The 23,767-nt window shown below is 40.6% G+C and overlaps 1 protein-coding gene across 2 annotated transcripts in view; it reads left to right on the forward strand.

Annotated features, from left to right (window-relative positions):
* The window catches only part of rasgrf2b (Ras protein-specific guanine nucleotide-releasing factor 2b), a 43,745-nt gene that overhangs the window by 9,061 nt on the left and 10,917 nt on the right, over nt 1-23,767 (forward strand). The window contains exons 2-16 of one of the 2 annotated variants that reach the window (XM_085786377.1): nt 9,841-9,947; nt 11,031-11,178; nt 14,424-14,513; nt 14,602-14,738; nt 15,607-15,723; nt 15,894-15,973; nt 17,154-17,347; nt 17,483-17,592; nt 17,683-17,801; nt 18,757-18,917; nt 19,033-19,099; nt 19,599-19,735; nt 20,249-20,331; nt 20,679-20,927; nt 22,304-22,396. In XM_085786377.1, coding sequence (XP_085642503.1) covers nt 9,841-9,947; nt 11,031-11,178; nt 14,424-14,513; nt 14,602-14,738; nt 15,607-15,723; nt 15,894-15,973; nt 17,154-17,347; nt 17,483-17,592; nt 17,683-17,801; nt 18,757-18,917; nt 19,033-19,099; nt 19,599-19,735; nt 20,249-20,331; nt 20,679-20,927; nt 22,304-22,396 — 1,892 coding nt within the window. The remainder of the gene's footprint in view (nt 1-9,840; nt 9,948-11,030; nt 11,179-14,423; nt 14,514-14,601; nt 14,739-15,606; nt 15,724-15,893; nt 15,974-17,153; nt 17,348-17,482; nt 17,593-17,682; nt 17,802-18,756; nt 18,918-19,032; nt 19,100-19,598; nt 19,736-20,248; nt 20,332-20,678; nt 20,928-22,303; nt 22,397-23,767) is intronic. The other variant, XM_085786378.1, reaches the window with a different exon arrangement.

Genomic DNA, 23,767 nt, shown 5'->3' on the forward strand with positions numbered 1-23,767 from the left:
GGCAATTAGCACAATTGACATAATTAGCATAAATTAGCATACTTTGCCTATATGGGCAGTATTTCAACAAAATTGACTTGGCTGATCTGGGCAATATTGGAGTGGTTTTAGGGATTATTGATGATGCTGAATCCATTTCTGACATTTTCAAAATTCAAAATGGCTGTCTAAACCGGAAGTGACCAGATTTTAACCACCAGTGGGCCGATTTTGATGGATTTCAATCTGGTCACTTCCGGTTTAGACAGCCATTTTGAATTTTGAAAATGTCAGAAATGGATTCAGCATCATCAATAACCCCTAAAACCACTCCAATATTGCCCAGATCAGCCAAGTCAATTTTGTTGAAATATTGCCCATATAGGCAAAATATGCTAATTTATGCTAATTATGTCAATTGTGCTAATTGCCCAATATATATAAGTTAGCATCCGGCAGTTTCTGAATACTGGGGACCCATACTATATATTTCTAACATAAAACTTTGGGGTACTCAACATTTCCGGGTACTCATTGTTGGCAAGTAGACTATTAGGTTTGAATCATCACATCCCCTCCTGTTGCAGTGCTGGGCTGTTTATGGGGACGCTGCAGGTGTTAAGAGCTCCCCAAGCTCCCAGCTTCTGCACTCTTCACTGGCATTATCGCTATTGCTGGGTCTGCTCCCATCTATTATATAGACTCCTCCTGTCACCGGCTAAAGGTGCTGATGTGCAGAGGTGGCACAGGGAGAAGGACACATGCACCCTCTCACACATCCCACCAGGAACATATATGATAAACTATACAACAGCAGGCAATAAGATTGTTTTATGTGTTTGTCGTGCAACCATTATAAACGCTGTTTTCTAGAGTCATGATAGGCAATTCTCAAGAATATACTTATGTTGTGAAACAGATTTATGGTGTGTTTAGAGACCTCTGCTGTTGCATTGTGGGAGTCAGAGCAAATTCTCCAATTCCAGGATCTACAGTATTACATAATAAAACCTGTATTGGAGAATTGTGTGGCAGGATATTTTACCAACAATTCGTTCTGGTGATGCAGTTACAGAGCAACTATGAAGCAACAAATTTGTAAGATGGAGGGAAAAAAAGCTTGATGTTGGTTGCATCATACAGTATGTTGCATTTTATATTCCATGTGTGTGTTTTTGAGTTATATAGAAGAGAAGGACAGCAGTGTAAGCAAAGAGTGGAGGAGGGGAGCAATCTGTTTAATCTCCAGATAAACAGACAGGTAATCCCTGATGAGAGTGTTCTGAGGCAGGGACAACAGTTATTCCTACTTATGTACAGTGTGTGTGTGTGTGTTTGTGTTTGTGTGAGAGAGAACTATGCAGATGTGTGAAAGTTGTGTGTGTGAGAGAGCGAGACAGAGACCCTTACTCTGTCAGAAGTGGAAGTGAACAGCATGGAGGGCGATGAGAAAACAGCAGGATGTGGGATGTTGATTCTGTGATTGTCACATTAGCTGGTGCATCATTAGTTGAATGCAGTGGTTACATAAAGTATTGCTGCTGTTGGATTAATGTTTTGAATCTGCTTACAATGATGAGTCTCCAGGAAATAAAAAAAAATCTGTTTTTTGTTCCTAGGCTTTTGTATGATGTTTGCTCTGGCACTTTGCTTACACTGGCTGCCCTACAACTACAACAAAAATGGAAGGTGAAAAACAAAACACATCTTCTATACCCTTTGAAGCTCACTAATTATACCAAAGTTGTTTAATCCCTTGAACACAGATCTGTTAATTTGTGGTTTTAAAAACAGTTCTGTGTCAGACTTTCTGGTTGCAGTGACTTCCTGTGAGGCCTTAATAACTAAAATAACTAAACTAACCGGCCTCTGCAGACTTTAGTTGAGTCATAATCTAATGTAGCTCTCCGAAAGGAATGAATGTATTTCCCAAAATGTTAAACAATTATCTAAGGAAGAGAAGGTTGGCCAATGTCTAAAAAAAAAAAAAAATTGTTTTGGAGGTGCTGTTCAGCCACCAGCCAATTACTTTGGCTGGTGGCTGTTGCATTATACATATATTGACCTTATCGTTGTGAATAAAGGTAAATAAACAATAATTTATATAAAATAAAATAAAATCCAATAGTTGTCAAACTGTTCCTAGTAATAATAACTACTAATAGAATGTGTTTTTATTCACTCCATTACATCATTTATTATGGCAAACATTATGGATGACCTGACCACTTATTAAAAAATTAACAGAGAATTTTTGTGACCATAGCAATATACTTTTTTTGTTCTTGTCCTTGGATCATTTTTATGTATTTTTACGCTCGGCACAAAAAAGACATTATTGCCCCTGAGGGAGTGCGACAGGAGCTGAGAAATGAGAGGAATACAAAGTCGAGAGAGGCAGATTGTGAGTTTGATCCAGAAGATTGGTGGGTGGAAAAAGTGAACGCACACCCCTCCTCTCCAATTTATCTTTCTAAAGCGTCCTCTCACACACTTGTATTGTTTCAGTAACTGGTTTGATAATGGGCAATAATAATGTATTTTGTGCCTTTGTGCATGGAAATTCTGAATAAAGATGATAAGATCTATAGATGAAATCTTTTGCAAAAAGCAGAAAGCTTCTCTCTGTGCAATCTTTCAGTTTTTTTCTGATAAACATCCACAGTAGAGAGCTATGGCTTTAAGTACTCTTATTGGGTCTTTCTACCATATAGGACTAATACTGCAATATTTTTTCAAACAAAAATATCAGCTATTTGTTTTGAGTATGAAGTCAATAATCTCTTGCTGATATGTTGGAAACATAGTGTTCTCCTATGAGAACTGCTGACAACAGGTGGTTTGAGATTATCTCTGTTTTGATAATCACCCACAATCTCTACATGTGGTTCTTCTGTAGTACCTCACTTTGTTGTTCTGTTCTTTTCAGGACAACACCACGTGGTCAATATACACCCACACAAGTCTACAGGAAATCCAGTGTATGGATTATATCAGTTCCTCTGTCCTCTTTTGTCTTACACACACACACACACACACACACATGAATCAGGCCTACTCTCTGTTGTATTTCTCTGTAATGGTAATTATCACCCTGCGGGACACAGGATCACTGTGCAGAGCCTGCTTCTCCACAGCAGTACAAAGGTGAAGGCACATTATACAGCAGCCTCCACTGAAGCCCACTGTTTCTAGTTTGTAGTGAGCATATATGATCTTAACAAATGAGAGGAGACAAAAATGTGTTTTTAATCTGACAGATGTTTACTGCAAACACACATTACAAGGCACAGCCAACCTGTGATTGTTTTTTCTCTGCAGCACAGTATGATATGTTCCCAGTTCTCTTTGCACTTATCTATTTCTTGCTTGCACAATATTTTGCTATACACATATGTGCTTTTTGTGACCTGCTTGGCTGCTAGTTCCACTAATGCAACTTTTGAGTTGGGTTGTGATTAAAAGCTGAATTAGCACTTTTATATGCCATTTGTGTAGTAGAACATCAACACTTTAGAAGTCATTACATTTCAATTAGGTGTTTGCCTAATTTGTGCTGCAGAACACACAGTGGAGCAGCTTTTGGAAGACGTGAACAGACCTTATTTTCAATAAATCTTCATTTATTTCAACTCTATTCAGCTACTGGTTTCTATTTGTTTACATAATACTGTATGAAAACGTTCTAAATTAAGGCTGTAGTTGTCAGACTTATCATTAAAGGAGCTATTTGTAAATTTAGGCTATGTTTACACGGATGGATCGAAACAGAAAATGCAAAAGTGGCGTTGCGTTCTCACTTTTTATTTCGCGTTTAGAGAAGCGTTTTTTGGGCTGTGAATCTGCGTGCATACAGTACAGTGATGTAAAAGGTTGTAGAATTCTATGTTGTATGCAGGTGGCCAGGGCGTGCAGACTTTGTGATGTTGTGTGGCAGACAACACCACAAAGTCAGTGCATAGAACCTTCCTTCTCCTTCTCTTTTCAGTAATACTGTTTGTAAAGACTTTATTAGAGCTGCCAGGGCAACTCAAAGGTCCGACGGATATAATCCGACATGTTTGTTGTTATTTTCCTATACTGAAACATGCCTGTGATGTAAACACCTACTGTACGCGATGTGAGCAGATTGGAGCAGACTTTTGCGTTTTTTACCCTTTAGATGGGAAGGCGATGGTGGAGCGCTTTTAAGATTTCCACTCTGGATGGAAGGGTGGTGTTTCACTTTTTTGTGTTTTTAAGCCCGAAAAACGCTGTTGCCGTCTAAACGAAAGGAACATTCGATAAAATATTTAGTCGTTTTCACCCGCGTGCATTGTCGTGTAAACAGGGCCTTAGCCAACATTAGCATTAACAGCTGGTTACTTATCAGTCAAGATGAAACATTGTGAGCTGTGGATAGGGTTAAAACGATGTAGTCATTAAGCAGATAACATGGATCCATAGGTCCATGAAAGTGCTTTCTTGCATGTTTGTGCAATGCAGCAAATGCAGAGCCTGACTCTGTCCTCTCTTTAGCATCTTGGCATATTCATTAATGCTTTTACAGCGGGGCTCCACACTATCGTTTAACTTTGAACTAAACTTTGAACTAAACTTTGAAACAACTTTGAAGTTTCTTGGGTGGGTCTGATGCTGATGGAGAGGACTGCAGAGTTGAACCCCACAGTCTTATATGCGCACACACACATGAATCGGATCTCTCTGTTGTATTTCTCTGTAATGGTAATTATCACCCTGCTGTGGACAACAGCATCTTTTCTATTTTTGGTAAAATAGAAAAGATGATCTACCAAGAAAAGGCAACCATTGCTGTGGAAATCAATGCCGATGGTAACCCCTGTTTTGCGTTTGTCACTTTATTTGATTCAACGTTGTGCCAAGGTTAGCATGGTAACCAGCTAGCATCAGCCCGCTTTGTCACTTTCTGATACCGAGTCACTGTCCAATCTGCCCTTAAGTTGTGTATTATAACCTTAAATATTTACCCCACTTGCTTAATGCTAATGTTGGCGACATGGCAAAGCGTGGCTTCTCTATAATGATAAACGCACCTATAGCCTATCCCTCTATTCACTTACTGTAGCTTGATAAAATCCCTCAGGACTATGTGGCCATGTAGTTTGACATATTCCTCATCAGGTAGCCTATATGGCAGGGGTGTCCAACATGCGACCTGCGGGCCAAAACTGTCCCGGCAGTGGGTCCAATCCGGCCCTCAGCATGAATTTGCCGAGTGTGAAAATTTTAAATTTCACATATTTTTATCAAGAAATTTCAGGTGGTTCATAATATGTTTTGTAAAAGGATAGTTCATTAACTGTAAACATCTTAAAGCAGATATCAGTGGAATGTTTTTGTTAATATAAGTCCTAAATAGTCCTATTTTCCGTCAGCAATCACTTACATGAAGTATTTCAGCCTACACACGAGTCTCTCCGTCACTCTGCTCTGCTGTAACCCGAGGAGAAAATTTTCCTTGTGGGATACAAGTGTTATCCAATGAGGGGAGAGAACGGCATGAAGGGCTGTGTGTGCAGCCAAGGGATGCGCGTGAATGTGGTGACGTAGCACGAGGACCAATTGATGCCTGACAAGGGCGGGGGCTGCTAACTCATGGTGCGTTCAAGGAAACTCGTACTTTGTGTTTTTCCTTCCTGTGAAGTCATACCAGTTCGATCTGGTACGAGTTCACGGGTCGGAAGTTACGAGTGGCCGTTATAGGGAACTTTCACAGACAACAGGACGGTAAAAACACGAGCTACGGGTTACCTGGAACGCTACCAAGTCGTAGTTGTGACTTGAAGCTGTAACTTACGGTTTCAAAAGCCTGCCTTGAACACAGCATTAGCCGAAACGGCCGTGCCGCTGTTATCTGCTTTAATAATGTACTAAAACAGAGGAAATTCAATTCGATTTTTAAAATATATTTATTGGTTATCATGCTATTGTTTTACTGGTTAGGCCCACTTGAGATCAAATTGTGCTGTTTGTCGCCCCTGAACTAAATTGAGTTTGACACCCCTGCTATATGGCATAGCTCCACCCAATTTCCACCTGACTAGAGGTCTAATCAGCCAGTGTGATTTAAAACACTCTTGTGGCTGCACATGGTCCTTAAGAGACTGTTGACTGGTTTTCATACAGTGTAGAAATGAATTGAAAAAAATGGTGAACTGGAAAATTGGTTAGCAAAAATGGAAAGAAGCCTAGACTTGGTTTATTGTTAAGTAGGCAGAACACACTGGTGCGGTCTTAAAAACCCGTGGGGGAACATAACATATGCACTGGAGCCTTTATTGCTGGTTGCTTTCTTCTGCTGTACAATAGAGTCTACTTAACCCATATATACTATTCACCAATGCCCATGTGTGACGCTGCTGTGTCAATATTGTAATTCAACCACCTTTCAGTATCACAAGTGTATACACATTTAGCCCCAGTACAGTGGGGATAAATCTTTTAACACTTTCAGCATACGGTACATGCCTCTTTCTACCCCGTAAACAACATCAAAGAAGTGAAATGCCAGTTGCTTTGAAACACTGAGCTATGAGAGCCAAGGGAGAGAGAGAAAGAGAGGGAAAAAAACAAAACAAGGTCCATCCCTGGAACTGTACAACACAATTTGGCCTCTCATCAGTGCAGATACCAAAGCAGAAGGCAGTGTTGCATCATTAGTGGCTGTTCCAGTCCCTTATCATCAGCGCATCCCAACAGCAATTCTGTCATCTCTGCTTTTAAATATTTAGAGCAGATGAGTATTTCTGGATCCCCCAGCCATCGTTTGCCTAATGAATCTATTACCACCAAGTCCAGTTTCATCCTTGACTCTTTAATCTTTAATAAAGGTAAAAGTCTTTCATCACAGTGCTGAGGTGAACCTGAGGGTGTGTGCTTGTGCTATGTTTTAATTTCCTAACGTTAGGTCTCTATTGGTAAGTGATGTGGAGTCAGATGTTGTTTCCAAGAACTTTTCATGTGGCACATCTGGTGTCTCAGCAGGCAGCTTTAAATGACTGACCAGAAATTGCTTCTGAATAATGAAATGTGCTGCCCTTCATTGTGTCTGTGTCTCGCTCTGTGGTGGTAAAACACTCACGCTGTCAGTTTCACAGTCTCATTTTCCTTAATAGCTGTTTCTCAGCAAAAAAAATGGTCGTCTCAGGTGAGTGGTAAATTGCTCGTTAGTGACATAAAGAATGAAAGAGTGGAAAGGATCTCTGTCTCTGGGTTTCTTTTACCTTCCCTCTCTGTCTTTGTTTGTCTAAATTACATTTTTACAGTACAGTGAAGGCCCTGTGGGATGAAGCCTATTTGAAGGGAGGGCGAGCTAGTTGTCCTGAATGGTACTGTAGAGCAGGGTAGCTGCGTGCTTACAGCTCAGAGAGAGTTGGACCTGTGTTTACTGTGTTCCTCTTCAGCTAATATTGATACAGTGTTATCCAGTGCAATGCATTATTTCTACGAGGACCAGCTCAATGTGAAATCCTCTACACAGGATCTTATAACATTAAACTTTAATGTTTTGCCAAGGGGCAATTGGGTCGCTGCTACAGCATAAAGTAATAGCGTAGCTACAAACTGACACCTTTAACACATCTTAAGCAGAGAACTTCTTAACACAGAATTGAGTACAAACGACTTACTATCTATCTAGAGAGTCCCAAGGAGGGAATAGCGGCACAGACTTAGGCTCAGTTCTTCATCAGATTTAATAAACTGACACGTTAGCATATGATGATGATATGCTCTATATAATATAAAGAATGGTGATGCCGTATTTAATATAAAGACTGGTTGATTGGAACTAACTTGGAAGTATGTCGTACTAATAAGTAGAGCCACTGTGGGGTTTCTATTCTATGCATCCTTGAGCTTGAACAGATGTGGTCAGTGTATTTTCTTCCTCACAATATATTTTGCAAAATTGTTTTTTTTTTTTTCACCACGTTTGCAAGGACATTGTGACGCTTCTTCACCATCATCAGCTGTCAATTGCAGACCATTCTCATGTGCAATGCAAACAAAGATGTTCATGTGAAAACTGTTTGTTTTTTTGCCTGAATGTTTCTATTTTATGCTACAATATTGTACATTCATATATCTGTTAGAATAAAAAAAAATACAATCCATTATGACATAATTAATTAACCAAAGCTTAACAGTCAGTGATACTTGTATTACAGTAACATAATAATTCACATTTAGAATCCTCTGTACTTTTACTTAATTGTAAATTTACCATTGCGTTTATTTACATTATTGTATTGCTACTTTAAGTATATTTAAAGTAAATATATTCTATAAGACAGCTAAATTGTTGTCTGTCCATGTAATGCATAGAGCAAAAATCTATAAACCTTATAAATACAGACTTCTATCTGAAATGTGCTTTGGCTCTGATTATCAATTCAGGCCTCTAAAATCCGCTTTAATCTGGATTGATTCGTTTTTCCACTGAATGGCTCTTGCTCCTCATGTTTTAAATTGCAGGATGGATCAATAAAAGCATTAAATGAATAGAGGCAGTGCTGAAAAGCAGAAAATGGAAAACACAGCTGAAGCGTCAGATATCGGGTTGCCATGGAAATGTTATCTTGTTAGGTAGTGACACAATTTAGAAATATGTATTGGGTTAAGAAATATTATGTAACAAGTCCTTCTCCTCTCGCTCTCTCTTCCTCTCTGGCTCTCTTTCTCCTTGTCAAACACCGTTAGAGCACAGATTATTGTTGATGTAATAAAATCCAGGCAGCCAGTGAATCGAAATGACACATACATTAAAAAAAAAAGCAGGGATAGTAGGTTGAGATGGAGATGGAGGGACTATGTGTGTGCGTGCTCCAATAACCTTAGTGCCTCTGCCCCGGCCCATCCCCACTGCAGGGGCCAAAGCCCATGCATCCTCCTGCAGGGTAAACATCTCTCCTCTGGACTGTGTTTGGTTCACTGAATCCTTACTGAGAGAGACACAAAGAGATGAAAGTATGGAGGGATGCAGAGATGGAGGAGGAGGAGGAGGAGTGGGTTTCGACAACAAGAGAAGTGAGGATGCTGGTTGAGCTGGGCAGAGGAGGTGGAGTGGGATGGTAGGTGAAGTGCAAAGAGAGAGGGAGGAGGAAAGAGGTGGTTGGATGAAGAGAAGAGAAGAGAAAGTCCATGTACTGTAGAGCTGAGCCTTCTCTGTTTTCCCTGACTAAGAATAGCAGCTCTTCTGGTAACCCAGTGCCCCAGGACATCACCATTTGAATAAAAGCCTCTATCACTTCATATAATGTCTGGTGTGTGCTCTTACTGTAGGTGCATGTCTCTCTGCTTGCATGTGTTGGTATGTATCTGTGTGCGAGAGTGGGGCAGCATTTTAAGGGCAGATACTGAGGGAAGCTCATCAGAATAATAAGAGAGACAGACAGGAAACGAGAGACTGAGAGAGGGAAGAGAGAAACAGAGAGAGCAGGCTAATTGATGGTGATGATAATAGGCTGGTGGAAAAGGAAGGCACAGACGAGACTTGATGTTTTATTTCAGCGAGCAAATAACTCTGTCGTGTGTGTTGAGCCACCCACCCTCCCCCATCCTGTCTCCCTCTCTGTCTGTGTGCTCTGCTTGGTTCATGTGAGGCCTGTGTGGAACTGTATGCAGGATGAATTGCTGGGCAAGAAAAGTAGCGTTTCCATATGTCGTACCATATGTCTGATTAGCTGCGGCTGTCGCATCTCAAATGAGCAGCCAAAACATCATTGTGCTGTAAAGTGAGACTGCTGACATCACCGAGGAGTGGTGACGCTGAGGCTGCTTTGCTCTCAGGGTCGCAGATATAAACCAATTTTCTCTTTCTCTCTCTCTCTTCCTCTGCAGCACTACTTCCTCATCGTGTTTGGTCATGATGGGCAGAAACCTCTCGAGCTGCGGACAGAGGAGGAGAGTGAGTGTGATGAATGGGTGGAGGCCATCCAGCAGGCCAGGTATACACACGGGGTTATACAAATGCTATTTCCTATGGGGATAATATTAGCTGTGTTTATTATGTTAGCCAGAAAATGAGCACTCACTCCCTTTTCCTTTGCGTGGAAAGGAAATAGTTTATCGAGTAAAATTGCATGACCACAGTTTGATTTAATGTGACAGGACATTAACATTAGAGACCATTAAAATGAAGTTAAAAGGCCATACTGGTGGTTTTGCACATTAAATATAAATCATGTATAACTGACCACAAAGCTGGTTGTTTCCCAAAGAATACACTAACTTGTTGCATTTCTTTTAGTTCATTTTAGAGCTGATTTCACTGGAAACATGTTTTTTTTTAAATTATTCTTCTGCATCTGGACCGCAGTTGTAGCAAGACTGTCACTCGCTGTTTAATTCAGAGGCTATGACATGTAGACTAAGTTTTGACAATCAGCTGTTGAGTCCCTGCATTCACAAGCCCCAATGTGGGAAAAAACAAACCTCCAAGATAATGAAACTCACTGATCTGAAACGTCTGAGAAAGATAATGAACACTTTATAGTTTCAAAGCAGGTGGGAATTGTTTGTAATTTTATAGCTGGTGCTTTACAAGCTCGGGTTTATTAGGTGCTTGCGGTGTCATCCGTCTGTCTTGTATCCAAGCGAAGCAATCAGTGACTATTCAGACTGTTTGAGCTGCCGACACACACACACACACACACTTTTACAGACACTGAATGGATTCAAACCACTGCTGGACAGTAACAAGTTAGAGGGAAATTATGGCATCTTAGAGAGTAGAGTGTGCTCAGCAGAAATATATGGTAGACTCATAAAAAAAAAGATAAAATGTACCAAACCATCAGTATGATCATTACCCGATTCACCCAGCAGCATTAATTCACTAGTGTTTTTGTTATTCTCTTACTTTCTACTATTACACATGGTAGGGGACAGCAGCAAGCAACAAGCATGCCTATGTTGTGTACAATTAGTCACAATACAGTCTTGTTTCTTATTAGTGTCTTATTTATCTGTATGAGGTTGTGTGCATCCTCCTTTCTGTAAATATCTGTGGACCTCTCCTTTATTTTCAGTTACTCCGACATCATCATCGAGCGGGAGGTGCTGATGCAGAAATACATCCACCTCATACAGATAGTGGAGACTGAGAAGGTGGCTGCCAATCAGCTGCGCACACAGCTAGAGGATCAGGACACAGAAATTGAGAGGCTCAAAGCTGAGGTACAGCAGACACACACAAGGACACACTCAAACACACACACAGGCCTTAGAGGTGTAATCCTCAAGGTTTTCATTCATCATCAAACTTCATTTTCATTACCAAGAGCAAATGTTGGCGTCTCCACATCAAGCAGGATTTGTAGATATGGAGGATTATAACTTAAAGGCATGTGTATCATTTACCTCACTCACCCATGCTGTTGGAGCAGGAGGTGGAGACGGAGGGAGAAACTAATGATTCCAAGCAATTCAGGCTCTTATGGAAATGTTAACAACTTACAAATATCACATACCTCCTACAGTATGATGTCACTCGGGTGGCTACAGGTTCATTTGGTCACAAGTAATGATGATTTGATTACGGTAATTCATTCAGATTACTGTAAGTCAAAAATGATTTGTTTGACATGGGTTTGACATAACCAAACAAACAGACACAGGATTAAAACTTTCTTGAAAATATTTTTTATTTCACTCACTCACTCCGCTGTCATCAATCATGAATCACACTTATATATATCAAAACGCTGTGGGGGTGTGTGTGATTTCCTACAGTTTTGTTTATGGCAGCGGAGGGAGGAGTGGGTGTGAACGGTGCTCAGTCTGCGCTGAGCATAGGAGGAGAAGCCCACTCCTCAATAAAAACAGCCCATCAGTTTCCTCACAAACAGCCACCAAACCATTACACTATCGAACGCAACACATTTCACAGCACAATAAATCAGACGTGCACGTTCCACTTGCACACGCAACACACACCTGACCTCAACATTGTTAATCAGAACTAATTACGATTCTCCCTTTCTCTCTCTAACGCACACACACATACACACACAACGGCAGGCAGTTATTGGTTTATTGTAATTAGATCAATAGCTCTAATCTTCCCGGAAGTAAACAGTGAATGAGTTTACAACGCTGTCAAACTGTTTCAGAATCATTGCTTATTGACTTTCACTGGAATTGTGTTGTGTTGTGTTTCGTATCATTTTACAAAACTCCTGTGTCCAAATGAATAATTTCAAGCAATATAGCAAAATAACTGTCAATGTAACATATTTGACAAGTGTGTCTCATGTAGCCTAATGCAAAACATTGGGTCACAGTTAAAACATAAAACATCATGCTGGTTATTTAGCATTTAGTCTTCAGAATTGATATTGGAATACATTTTCTAGTTAGTGCCATTTTAACCACATTGTTCAGTGTACTGTAAGTTAGAGAGCAGTGTGTCTGCAGGAGCTCAATTCAACTCCAGTGGAGAAGTTATAGCAAAGCTTCATGGGTCAGTGATCTAATCAAACACATTTTTTAAAATGTTTCCTGGAAAAAAATAATGTAGAATGTAAATTGTATCCTAAGATAGAGTTCAGATTTTTGCTAATAGAAATACACTCTTAAGTTTTGCTGTCATTTAATGGAACTATTTAAGTTTCTCAACTGATTCAATTATTCTTACTGTAATAGGAAAATAGTAAACTAGATAATTCAGATATTGTGGACCAAAACATTGACGCTGCAGTGTTTTAAAATGAAACAACTAATTAGAGATTTAGAGAGAATATTCTTTCTGTTATGTACCACAGAAGTGGCCAGAAGGCAATGCACAGTTATTTTTAAGGTACAGGTGTTTGACTGAAATTGAAATCTGGTCCATGCAGGAGTCTGGCCCCAGGGGATGCCATTTACTCATCCAGCTGCTAACATCTCCATAAATCACCACCACCACACACACACACACACACACACACACACACACACACACACACACACACACACACACACACACACACACACACACACACACATCCCCCTGAAAGACATTTCCAATTCTGTCTTTGCTCATCTGTGTCAATAGTCAGTAGTATTAACAGCTTGCTCATGTGCACAGGAAATCACACGTTGTTGAATGGATTAGTCTGTAATTCTCCCTCGGAGCAACAAGTGGATCAGATACAATACTGCTCACTTGTTATATCTCATTGGCAGCATACAGTGAGCCAGGTTTATAATGAAAATGCTAACGAAAGACGTTTTATATTAGGAAACATCTGCCTGTGTAATGGGGCTGCTCATGAAAAAGGATTAGACTTGGAGAGCCAGTGTGCAATTGATGATCCATCTCATTAAAAACATACTCTTGTTTTTTTTTTTTTATGTGTGTTGCTCCGTGTTTATGAATAATTAAACCAACTAGCCACTGGAACTGTCAACACTTGGCAGACCGGTTCCTCTCCGCTGCCATTTGCATGATAGTGCTAGTGAATAAGAAAATGAAGATGAAAGTGTGTGTGGCTGTAAAATGGCTTTGGTTTCATGTTTCATGCTCCTCTCATTATGTGATAAACTGATGTTGTCAAGAGGCCTGGAGGTAAAAACAAACAGGTTTAAGTGATATAGTGGCAAAGCAGGTGGTTACCAGAAGGCAGTGTTGCTAAGAAAAAACCTTTTACCAGCTATGGTTGAAATTCATTACAGAGAAGTGGTGCTATCTATTATTAGGTTTACAATGTGAAGTGAGTTTCTTTCCCCCCACAGTTTTATGACATTTTGAGCCTGGCGTATTCCCTCTGTGATGCATTTCATGTATGGCTCACTTTTCAAACCCAGTAGATGACATTAAATCTGTGGTAGGTGGTTGGTTTTTCTCACCTGCAGCAAGTAAATGTCACATGTCTAAAGGATAATCTGACCTTGCTGTCTGAAGGGAGCGTTTCACAGCTGCAAGAAATTATGCACAAACTGACATAATTAGATAGATTGGCTCTAAAAGGATTTCATATTAGGGTAACTGTAGATTGGCCTCTGCTAGAAATACATGGCAGTGGATTATGCTTTGTCTTCAGTCCCTGCTGTGTCCTACAATGCACTACAGGTGATCAGACTCATAAGAGCCTTCATTTGCTTACTGTCACCAGCTGATAGCAGCCACCCACCCCATCCCCTCCCCTCCCCTCCTCCCTTCCTGTGTCATTCTCTGTTTCTGAATGAAGGCACCAGATTGTCAAAGATGAGGAAGTCTGATGTTTATCTGGTGAAAACACACCAACAGTTCACTGAGCACGCACTGAATGACTATCACCTACACAATATTCAAACAAAAAGGCTGTTGGTCCCATTCAGCATATAATATCCTCATCACTAAAACCTTATCACCTTATACCTCAGAGGACACCTGCTTCTTTTTAAATGTACATTTTACTTAATGTCTTATATGTTGTTTTTGACTGAATTTCTCTTAAAAGATTATAGCTCTGAACAAAACCAAGGAGCGAATGCGGCCTTACCATGTCAACCATGAAACTGAAGACCCAGACATCAAAAAGATCAAAAAGGTAAATAAATCAATTTCCACATGTGTTGTGTGTTTCTGGTTGCTGTGAAGTGAGATCTCTTATCTTGGCCTCTCTTGTGTCCATTCAGGTGCAGAGTTTCATGCGGGGTTGGCTCTGTCGGAGGAAGTGGAAGATCATCGTTCAGGATTACATCTGCTCCCCTCACGCTGAGAGCATGAGGAAGAGGAACCAGATTGTTTTCAACATGGTGGAGGCAGAGACAGAGTATGTAAATGTACATTATGCCTAGAGGGGTACAGTAGCTGTAGAAAAGTTGTCATTGTTGGTTTGCACTACATGATGTTATCTCACTTCACATCTCAGATCAGGGAAGGATGCCAATTGTGATGTGTTAGCAGTGTGCAGCAGGATTGGATGATATGATGATGAATACTATGAGGAGACAGAGACGTGTCCATGCTTTTTATGTTATGTAATGAACTAGGTGTAACTTTAACATCTCATGCCGTTTGAGATCATTCCTGCAAATCAAAATTGTCCATATTTCTTAATCAAATTGAGTTTTATTGAATCACAGTCACATTATTACACTCTAACTGGCAGACAAAAATCCATCCTCAAATCTCCTGATTAAATGCTTTAGGGCAGTTTGTATTTGCACCAAATTAAACTGTGATGATTGTGCTGTAATATAGAAAATCTGAGATAAATATGATGATATAAAAAGTAATATTGGACTAAATAGATTCAAATTAAGTGTTATATGAGCACTGCTCACACACAGATCATGTTACAAATCACATCTTGCTTGTGGCAAAGACGGTGAAATGGTGACTTCAAAAGATACTTTAATTTCATCCAACATGCTCTCCTATAACAGGTAAAAAAAGTCATCTATGTGCAACTGTGTATTAGCCTACAAAATAAAAAATAAAAAAACTCTTAAATATATATAATTGCTTGTGTATGTGTTAAGGAGAGAAATATGAATTCCTACAGCATTGCAGTCTGCTGTAGGTGACTAATCCAAAGCCTGTGCAAGGATAAACCCAGATGGTTTTATAATAAAGTCATAAATATTAATGTTTTTCTGTTCATCTGTCTGTGTGTGTGTGCGTGTGTGTGATGACAGGTACGTCCACCAGCTGTACATACTGGTCAACTGTTTCCTCAGACCTCTGAGGATGGCTGCCAGCTCCAAGAAACCCCCCATCAGCCATGACGATGTCAGCAGCATCTTCCTCAACAGGTGTGTACTGTATGTGTTCATCCAACATGTTCTGTTTGTATAATTTCTCCATTTAAATTGATTACTCTTTAAGTGTTAATTACGCCGCAGGCACAAGCAGAGACACATGAGGATTAACAAAAAACAAAACAACAGTTAAATCTCTTTTGTACTTTTGTTGTATTGTTCAGTGAGACCATCATGTTTCTTCATGAGATTTTCCACCAAGGCTTAAAGGCGAGGATAGCCAACTGGCCAACTCTGGTGCTGGGTAAGCTGTCACTTCAACATATACCACACAAAAAACGCACAAATACACACTGGGTGCATACCGTTTCCTCTCCAGTACTCAGTGACATCAAGGTCAGGTTTTCAGTGGTCCTCCAAATCCAGTTGGTCTCATTCAAACGTCAGCCTTGACGTCTTTCTGCCTTTCAGACGCACATGCACACACACGCTCATTTCCCTATCTCTGTATGCAACACACACAATCATTGTCTTGACAGACAATGACCACTTAGACCAGAAGGCATCCCACAATTTCTCCTCCGAAAACAGAAGCGCCCTCAACAGATAAGCATCACCTAGGAGACAGACGGCTGAAAGACGTGGCAGCAAATTACTTGTGACAAATTCAAAAAGGAAAGGGTCCACTGATTAAACATGCCACCCTTATCTGACTCCCTGCTTCAGGCGGGCGCTGAATGGAGATTTTTGGCCAATAGTATGTTTTACTTCAAATCTTTTGCAGATTGTTTGTGTTCTTCTTATTAATGTTTTGTATTGAAAATATGTAGCTTCCAGCACAACTTGTTTTTAGATTATGCACAAATGGGTATGCCAGTACAGTATGTAATGGAGGCACAATGGGTTTCTGCAGTAGCTTAAAATGAGCCATTTGTATTTTTTGCTATTGATACATAGCCAGTATGAGCATTAATGGTAGTTTACCTGCCTGCTTGGATGAAACATTGTGATTTTAGCATCGAACTTTATTCATTTCATCACTATGAGCCGTTTCTAGCAGTGGCAAGCAATGGCATTGTTAACTCTTGTCACCCTCACAACTGTTCTTACTGCTAACAAGCTAACTAGCACTTTGTCACTTTGATAGCACTGGTCAGAGGGTGTATTATCACCTCCTATCCTGGGAAACACAACAATGGCTGTTCCTGGCAAAGAAACCACGTTCGGTGGCAGAGGACACGTACAAATAGCCCCATGTCTGCTACACCAGATGCTATTTAATTTCATGTCACAAAGATGCTCAAATTAGCTTCCTTTTCCTATTCCTCTCTTTACCACAGCTTCTCTTCTCTTCCCTTGTATTTTGTCTTTTTGATTTTGAATTTATTTTTTTTCCTTTTATCTTGACCAACCATAAATCTAAACATCAAAACGGCCTGCATTGCTGGCTACTATGTGGTATATGTGTATGTTTTTGTTTCCAGCTGATCTATTCGACATCCTGCTGCCCATGCTGAACATCTATCAGGAGTTTGTGAGAAACCATCAGTACAGCCTGCAGGTTTTGGCCAATTGTAAGCAGAACAGAGACTTTGACAAGCTGCTGAAACAGTACGAGTCCAACGCTGCCTGTGAGGGAAGGATGCTCGAAACCTTCCTCACGTACCCCATGTTCCAGGTAGAACTTGGACACCGACACACACTCATTTACTTTCACAAATACGTGAAGTGTTGTCTCAATTTATTGCCACCAACTGTCTTCTATAAACTCTTCATGCATTTTAAAAGAGCCTTTTTCCACATTCACTTCAAGATCCCCCGCTACATCATCACTCTACATGAGCTGTTGGCACACACACCTCATGAGCATGTGGAGCGCAAGAGTCTTGAATTTGCCAAGTCCAAATTAGAGGAACTGTCCAGGTGTGTATCAGGTTGTCAAAATGATCAACTCTCCTGACGCATGTGAATACACTGAATACTGAACTAACTGGTGTGTTTGTGTGTGGCCAGAGTAATGCACGATGAAGTTAGCGACACAGAGAACATCCGGAAGAACCTGGCCATAGAGCGGATGATAGTGGAGGGCTGTGACATCCTGCTGGACACCAGCCAGACCTTCGTCAGGCAGGGTGAGCTTTCATGTGCTGCCAGCACTGCTCAGCAGACAGAAAATCTCTGAGGGTTTACGTCACAGTAACATCCACCTGTCTGCCAACTTGTACTCAGAGAGCGCAGACATGGTGCTGTGGTGGAGCTCAGTCACTGAATCATGACATTAGCCACTGTAATGCTTTCTGGGAGAGGGCAGATTTGTCTCTGTCAGCACACCAAGGGAAAATGTGACTCTGACTTTGTTGTGGTGTTAACCTCTGGAAAACTTGTTTTTTCATTAGATGTTGTGCTGACTCTGCTCGATCACATCCTATGTATGTAAAATGCCAGACTTACTAGACTTCATCCACTAAAAGTCGCCATTCTTTCACAGAACAGATAAATGGATTACCTGATGACTCAGGTCTTAGCTTGGAGTGTCAGAACAAACAGTGTGCTTAATCTAATAGAACAAAGTCGTTCTTCATCTCAAATCCACTAAATAATTTGTATTTTATTTACCATCGCTGACCTGAAGCGACAAGTTATTAAAGGGACACAGGTTCAAATCTTGCAAAATCTTAATTCTGATCCAGTGTTTCTGAGAAATTCACTAAATTCATATCTGCACTGGTTGTCAGCAAAAGATATTCTAAATATTGAATAATTCTGCTTGTCTTTTTTGCTGTAATTGTGTTACAGTTCAGTAGATGACAGCGATTTGACAGATCATGACTTGTTCTGATCCTGAAGAAACAAAATGTCACCCTTGAATCTTAACATTTGAGTGATCTCCTCTTTCATTTTACTATTGCAGATCCAAGTGCACACACTTATGCACACATGCAGAATTTATAAATTGTGTTTACAAGTTGTTGTTTTTTTTTTTTACACATGCATGTTGTGCCACTGGAAAAGCTTAGTAAAGCCAGCCTCAGCTTAGTGTCAGCTTAATGAAATGTAATGTAATCCTGTGCCCCTCCTGCACTCCAGGCTCTCTGATCCAGCTGCCGTCAGTGGAGCGAGGGAAGCTAAGTAAGGTTCGTTTGGGTTCTCTCTCTCTGAAGAAGGAAGGAGAAAGGCAGTGTTTCCTCTTTACCAAGCACTTCCTCGTCTGCACACGCAGCTCCGGAGGGAAACTCCATCTTCTCAAGGTGAGTACACCTCAACCTCTGCAGTTTAACTTTGTGAGAAAATTTGTTTTCTACATTAAAAGTAACACTCAACTGAAGTGTCAATAAAAGCTTGTGCATCTTCTTTCTTTTGCAGCAAGGTGGAGTTCTGTCCCTAATAGACTGTACACTCATAGAGGAACCAGATGCCAGTGACGAGGAGTGTAAGTTGAAGCAGTGTGTGCATGTTAGTCGACACACATGCAGCACTTATTGGCTCATTTAGGCCCTCCAGCACTTATGGAGGTTAATTAGATGTCAGACAATAAGTGTCCAGAAATGACTTCCCCTTAAATATCAGATGTTCATCCCTTTAAATGTCAGGTTTTGATCTTTTAACATTGCAGTGCCATCATTATTTTTTTTCTGCGGATTCATTTTGCAAATAGGGACTTCGATGAAAAACCTACACACGCACACACAAACACACCTGCTGAGAAAAGCACGTGCATATGCACACACACTTGCCTTCAACACACACCTTTAACACTTAAGCCCCAAGAGTGTGTAGAATGGAGATAGTGGGTCTGTTTAATTAACCCTCTGTGTGTCTGTGTGTGTTTGTGTGCGTATTTTTTTCCCTGTTATCGTCATTAAAATGGTCTGTTGCACTGTAGAAAATAAATAAATAAATAAACTATTTCTTTCTCCTCTGCCATGCAGCTAAAGCTGGTGGTCAGGTATTTGGTCAGCTGGACTTTAAGCTTGTGGTGGAGCCATCGGACTCACCTTCCTTCACCGTGGTGTTGCTGGCACCATCTCGTCAGGAGAAGGCTGCATGGACCAGTGATATTAGCCAGGTAATGCACAAAGTCGCACAAACACACACACGCCCAGACAAACACAGAATAACAAGAACCTCCAAATAGCAAAAGCATGTCTCCGCTGGGCATTGCGAAGGCTTAGTGATAAGTAAACACAGACACGGGTGCAGTTCTCCAGGGGCGGGTTCAGCTCACTGCCTCAGTACTTGACAAACAGAGTAGCACTATAGCGCTAAGCGTGTCAGACTGGATTAATTCTTAACAGACAAAAAAAGACACTGACAGTCCTCTTTTTCACACCATCTTCTTTTTAGTCACACTTCAAAACTATTCTTTGAATTTGTTTTGAAAGGGACCACACACACAAACAAATGAGTGCCTAAGTGTTTTTCCATGAGGACGATATATGAAGTTTCAGCCTTCTGCACCAATGAACGTCTTTGAATACTTGTAATTCAAACAAAAAAGTGAAAATAATTTGCATATGGTATGTTAATCTCTCACTCTATTTTGTCATTATTTACCTTCCTTTCCTCTCTGTCACTGCAGTGTATAGATAATATCCGCTGTAATGGTTTGATGACCAGTGTATTTGAGGAGAACTCCAAAGTCACTGTGCCTCATATGATCAAGTAAGTATGTTTATGTGTGTGAAGAGGAAAACCATCTCTTCATGCCGCTGTTGCAAAACATACCTTTATAATGAAGCATATCTGGGTGAAAATGTCACAGTTGTGTTGATGTAACGTTTCTAGGCTGTATGTTATGTATTATGCTTTTTAATATATTGATTTATACCTGCTTGATGGTATTCTTTGGTCTTATTTTTTACCGCCTTTCTTTAAAATTAGTGGATTTTTTAATTAATTTTGTTTTTGTTGAGCTCCTTTTCATAAACTTTTCCTTGCTTAGCAGCCCAAACAGTCACCCATGCTTGGTTATGTGTGTGTGTATGTGTGTGTACGTGTATATCCATCAGATCCGATGTGCGTCTCCATAAAGATGATGTTGACATTTGCTTCAGCAAGACGCTCAACTCCTGCAAGGTCCCCCAGATCCGCTACGCCAGCGTGGAGCGGCTGCTGGAGAGGCTGACCGACCTGCGTTTCCTCTCCATAGACTTCCTCAACACCTTTCTGCACACATACAGGATCTTCACCACAGCCACGGTGGTCATGGACAAACTGGCCGACATCTACAAGAAGCCGTTTTCCTCCATACCAATCAGGTCATACTGTGCACACACACACACACACATAAATGTCAGCTACAAACACACATAAAGACAGAAATAACATAGATGAGGAGGTGATCGCCTCATATAACTTCATAAAATCTACTACATTCTGATCCGTCTGGTGTCTGTGTATGATTTTGTGCTTATACAAACACGAACACAGAAGGATGTTTATTGGCATTTTGTGAATTTTCTTTACTTTCTTTCTTTTCTTTTTCTTTTTTCACTGTGTGAATGATGTAATCAGGTGTGCTTCCACCTCGGTCCACAAGGTTAAATACATACTGGCTGAAATACACACCAGCCTGTGTGTGGGGACCAGCAGAACAGATGCTCCAACAAAGTTTCTGGCACAGCCATAGGAATATATTGTGTATCCAATGAGAGGTCTCTTTCTCTCTCTCTCTCTCTCCCCCCTGCTTTCCCCATGCTCTCTCTTTCTTATTAGGCTCTGGCTGCATCAGATTCATGTGTTTATATTCCTTCCTCTGCTTTACCTCAATTAGCTTTTCAATTTGAAAAGCTCTGCCTTTCCCTTTGCCCAGGGGCATGTTTGAATGCAAAGCTTTATTCACCATGACCTGTGGCCTCCCTCTCACTGGGAGAGAGCAGGAAAGATTCATGCAGGTGTGCAGGTGCAAGTGTGGTACAGGCATGTGGGGAAAGTCTGCTTTCTCGAACCTTTACTTAAATAGGATGCGTCCAATGTTTGCCCTTAATGCCTCTCCAGTTTGGCACATGAGCAGCGCAAATGTGCCTCTAGTCAACTCCCCTGTTTATTTAAGTACAATAGCATCGGTACAGAATGAACAAGATTTATGTTTTCCAGTTGTTTGTTAGTAGGTTTTTTAATCTTCTTTTTGTTCATCTATTATAGTCATCCATAGCCTTGTGGATGTCATCTTTCATGTTTATCTTGGTAATACTAATTTTGAGGTCTATTAATGGCCGTCTTATGGGCAAAGATAGGTGCACGACAGTTTCCTGTGTCTCACACAGATGATTAGATTCTCTGCTGTTATGGACACACATGCTCACACTCTTGCAGCAATAAGGTTATTAAACATTAACATAGGTTCCTTGCACTGGATTTCTCTTTCTCCCATGTGGTCAGTATAGGTCAGTATCTGAAGACATGCTGCTGCTCTTCCACTCACCCCCTCCTCCTCCTCACCTCCCCCCCTTCAAACACACCTTTCCTCCTCTGAGAGATTCATTTTTCATTCTCCCACCATCTTCTCTCAAACCATCCTCTGCCTCTGTCACATCCCCCACTGGCATTCACATGTCTCGATCCAACCGTCACACCCATCCATCTAATCATTTTTCTGTGTCATCCATCTTTTTCGTGTCCCCTCCAACTACAGGGCGCAGTACCACTCATTTGACCGTCTGTCCATCTCATCCATCTGTCCCGACTACAGCCTGAAGATCAAGAAGATAGCCATGGATCAGTCCAAGTAACCAACTCCACTCTCTCTGTCCTCCTTCTTACTCTCTTTTTCCTACTTTTTCTGCTCGTTCTTCCATTCCTCTGGTCTTAGTGTGATTCTTCACTGATGCATGACTTTCCCCTTTGACTCTTTAGTGACTTCTTTATCTTTATAAGAATGAATGACAACAACTCACAGAGGTTGTAATTTCATCCGTTTGAGACATTTTAGGTTGATGGTACAAGAACAGGGATGGGAGAAGGGAAAATATTTTGTAGCCTTCAGTCTGCAGCTGGTCTGTAGCATGTTTTTCTCACTGTGGCATCGCTTCCTCAAGGCTGGTTTTTCCTTCTGTATCCATATTGATCCTTCTTGTCATTCCTCCTCAGTCTGCTTTTTATCCTTCTGTTGAGCATATTTTGGTGCTTGCTTCTTATTTCTGGTGCTTGGTTCAGATTTCCTTCTGCATTTCTCCTTTGGGCCTTTCCTCCATCCTCCCTTTATTTCCCTCCACCCTCTTTCAATCTGGGATGCAAATTCTTCTTCTATTTCCTCCTGAATACCTGGCATATGTGAATAAATGATGGCTGTGTTTATCTATGCATGATTACTCCACTCTTGATGTAGGTCTTTACACTCTGAGCAGTGTTAACGTCATCATGAACAGAAAACCCAAATGCTCGCTAATTAAAACTTTTGCACCTCCATTGCCTAGTAAATAAGGCATTTAAATGTTGCAAATGTAACCTACAGTAACGGATAGAGCTGAGTGCTTTATGTTGACTATGATGCTCCTTTCAGGAACAGGATCAGATACTAAATTCCCTTTCGGTGACTTTCTGCTTTAGGGGTGTTGAAAGGCATTTACACTAATGCTGGTTGAACAGTTTTTATACATAGTCCCGACAGTGCAGCAGCACAGTGATCCTAGACATTCAACAAAGACCTTTTTCGAGCTAAACACCAAGACAGTCACCTAACATCAGCCAACCTGTACAAACTTAACTTACTAAACTCTAAAGTCAAGTCAAAAAGCACCTTAACTTCAAGCATGAAGTCCGTCCAGTAAGAGTAGAAGAGGAGAGATGGTACTGGTGAGAGAGAACCAAAACAGTAAGGGTCCAGGTCATAAAAACAAAAGATTTGTGCTATAAAGCTCCATGGGGCTAATGGATCTGTAAAGTCTAGTAACGATTCTTTGTGGGTCTATCACTACAAGCTACCTCTGTCACATATTTTGAACTGATAAAGAGAATGATTAAAGCAGCTTTAAGTTTATGTGAACCTTGCTTTCTATTAAAATATGGGAACCATGTATACAAAGGTGTTGCACTATTAATCAAACTCTAAAAGTCAGAGACATTGTTCTTTACAGTATGAATTCTGATGACACTGTAT

This window comes from Trachurus japonicus, chromosome 9 (genome assembly GCF_045865225.1).
Source record: "Trachurus japonicus isolate A0001 chromosome 9, Traja_1.0".
NCBI classification, from domain to species: Eukaryota; Metazoa; Chordata; class Actinopteri; order Carangiformes; family Carangidae; genus Trachurus; species Trachurus japonicus.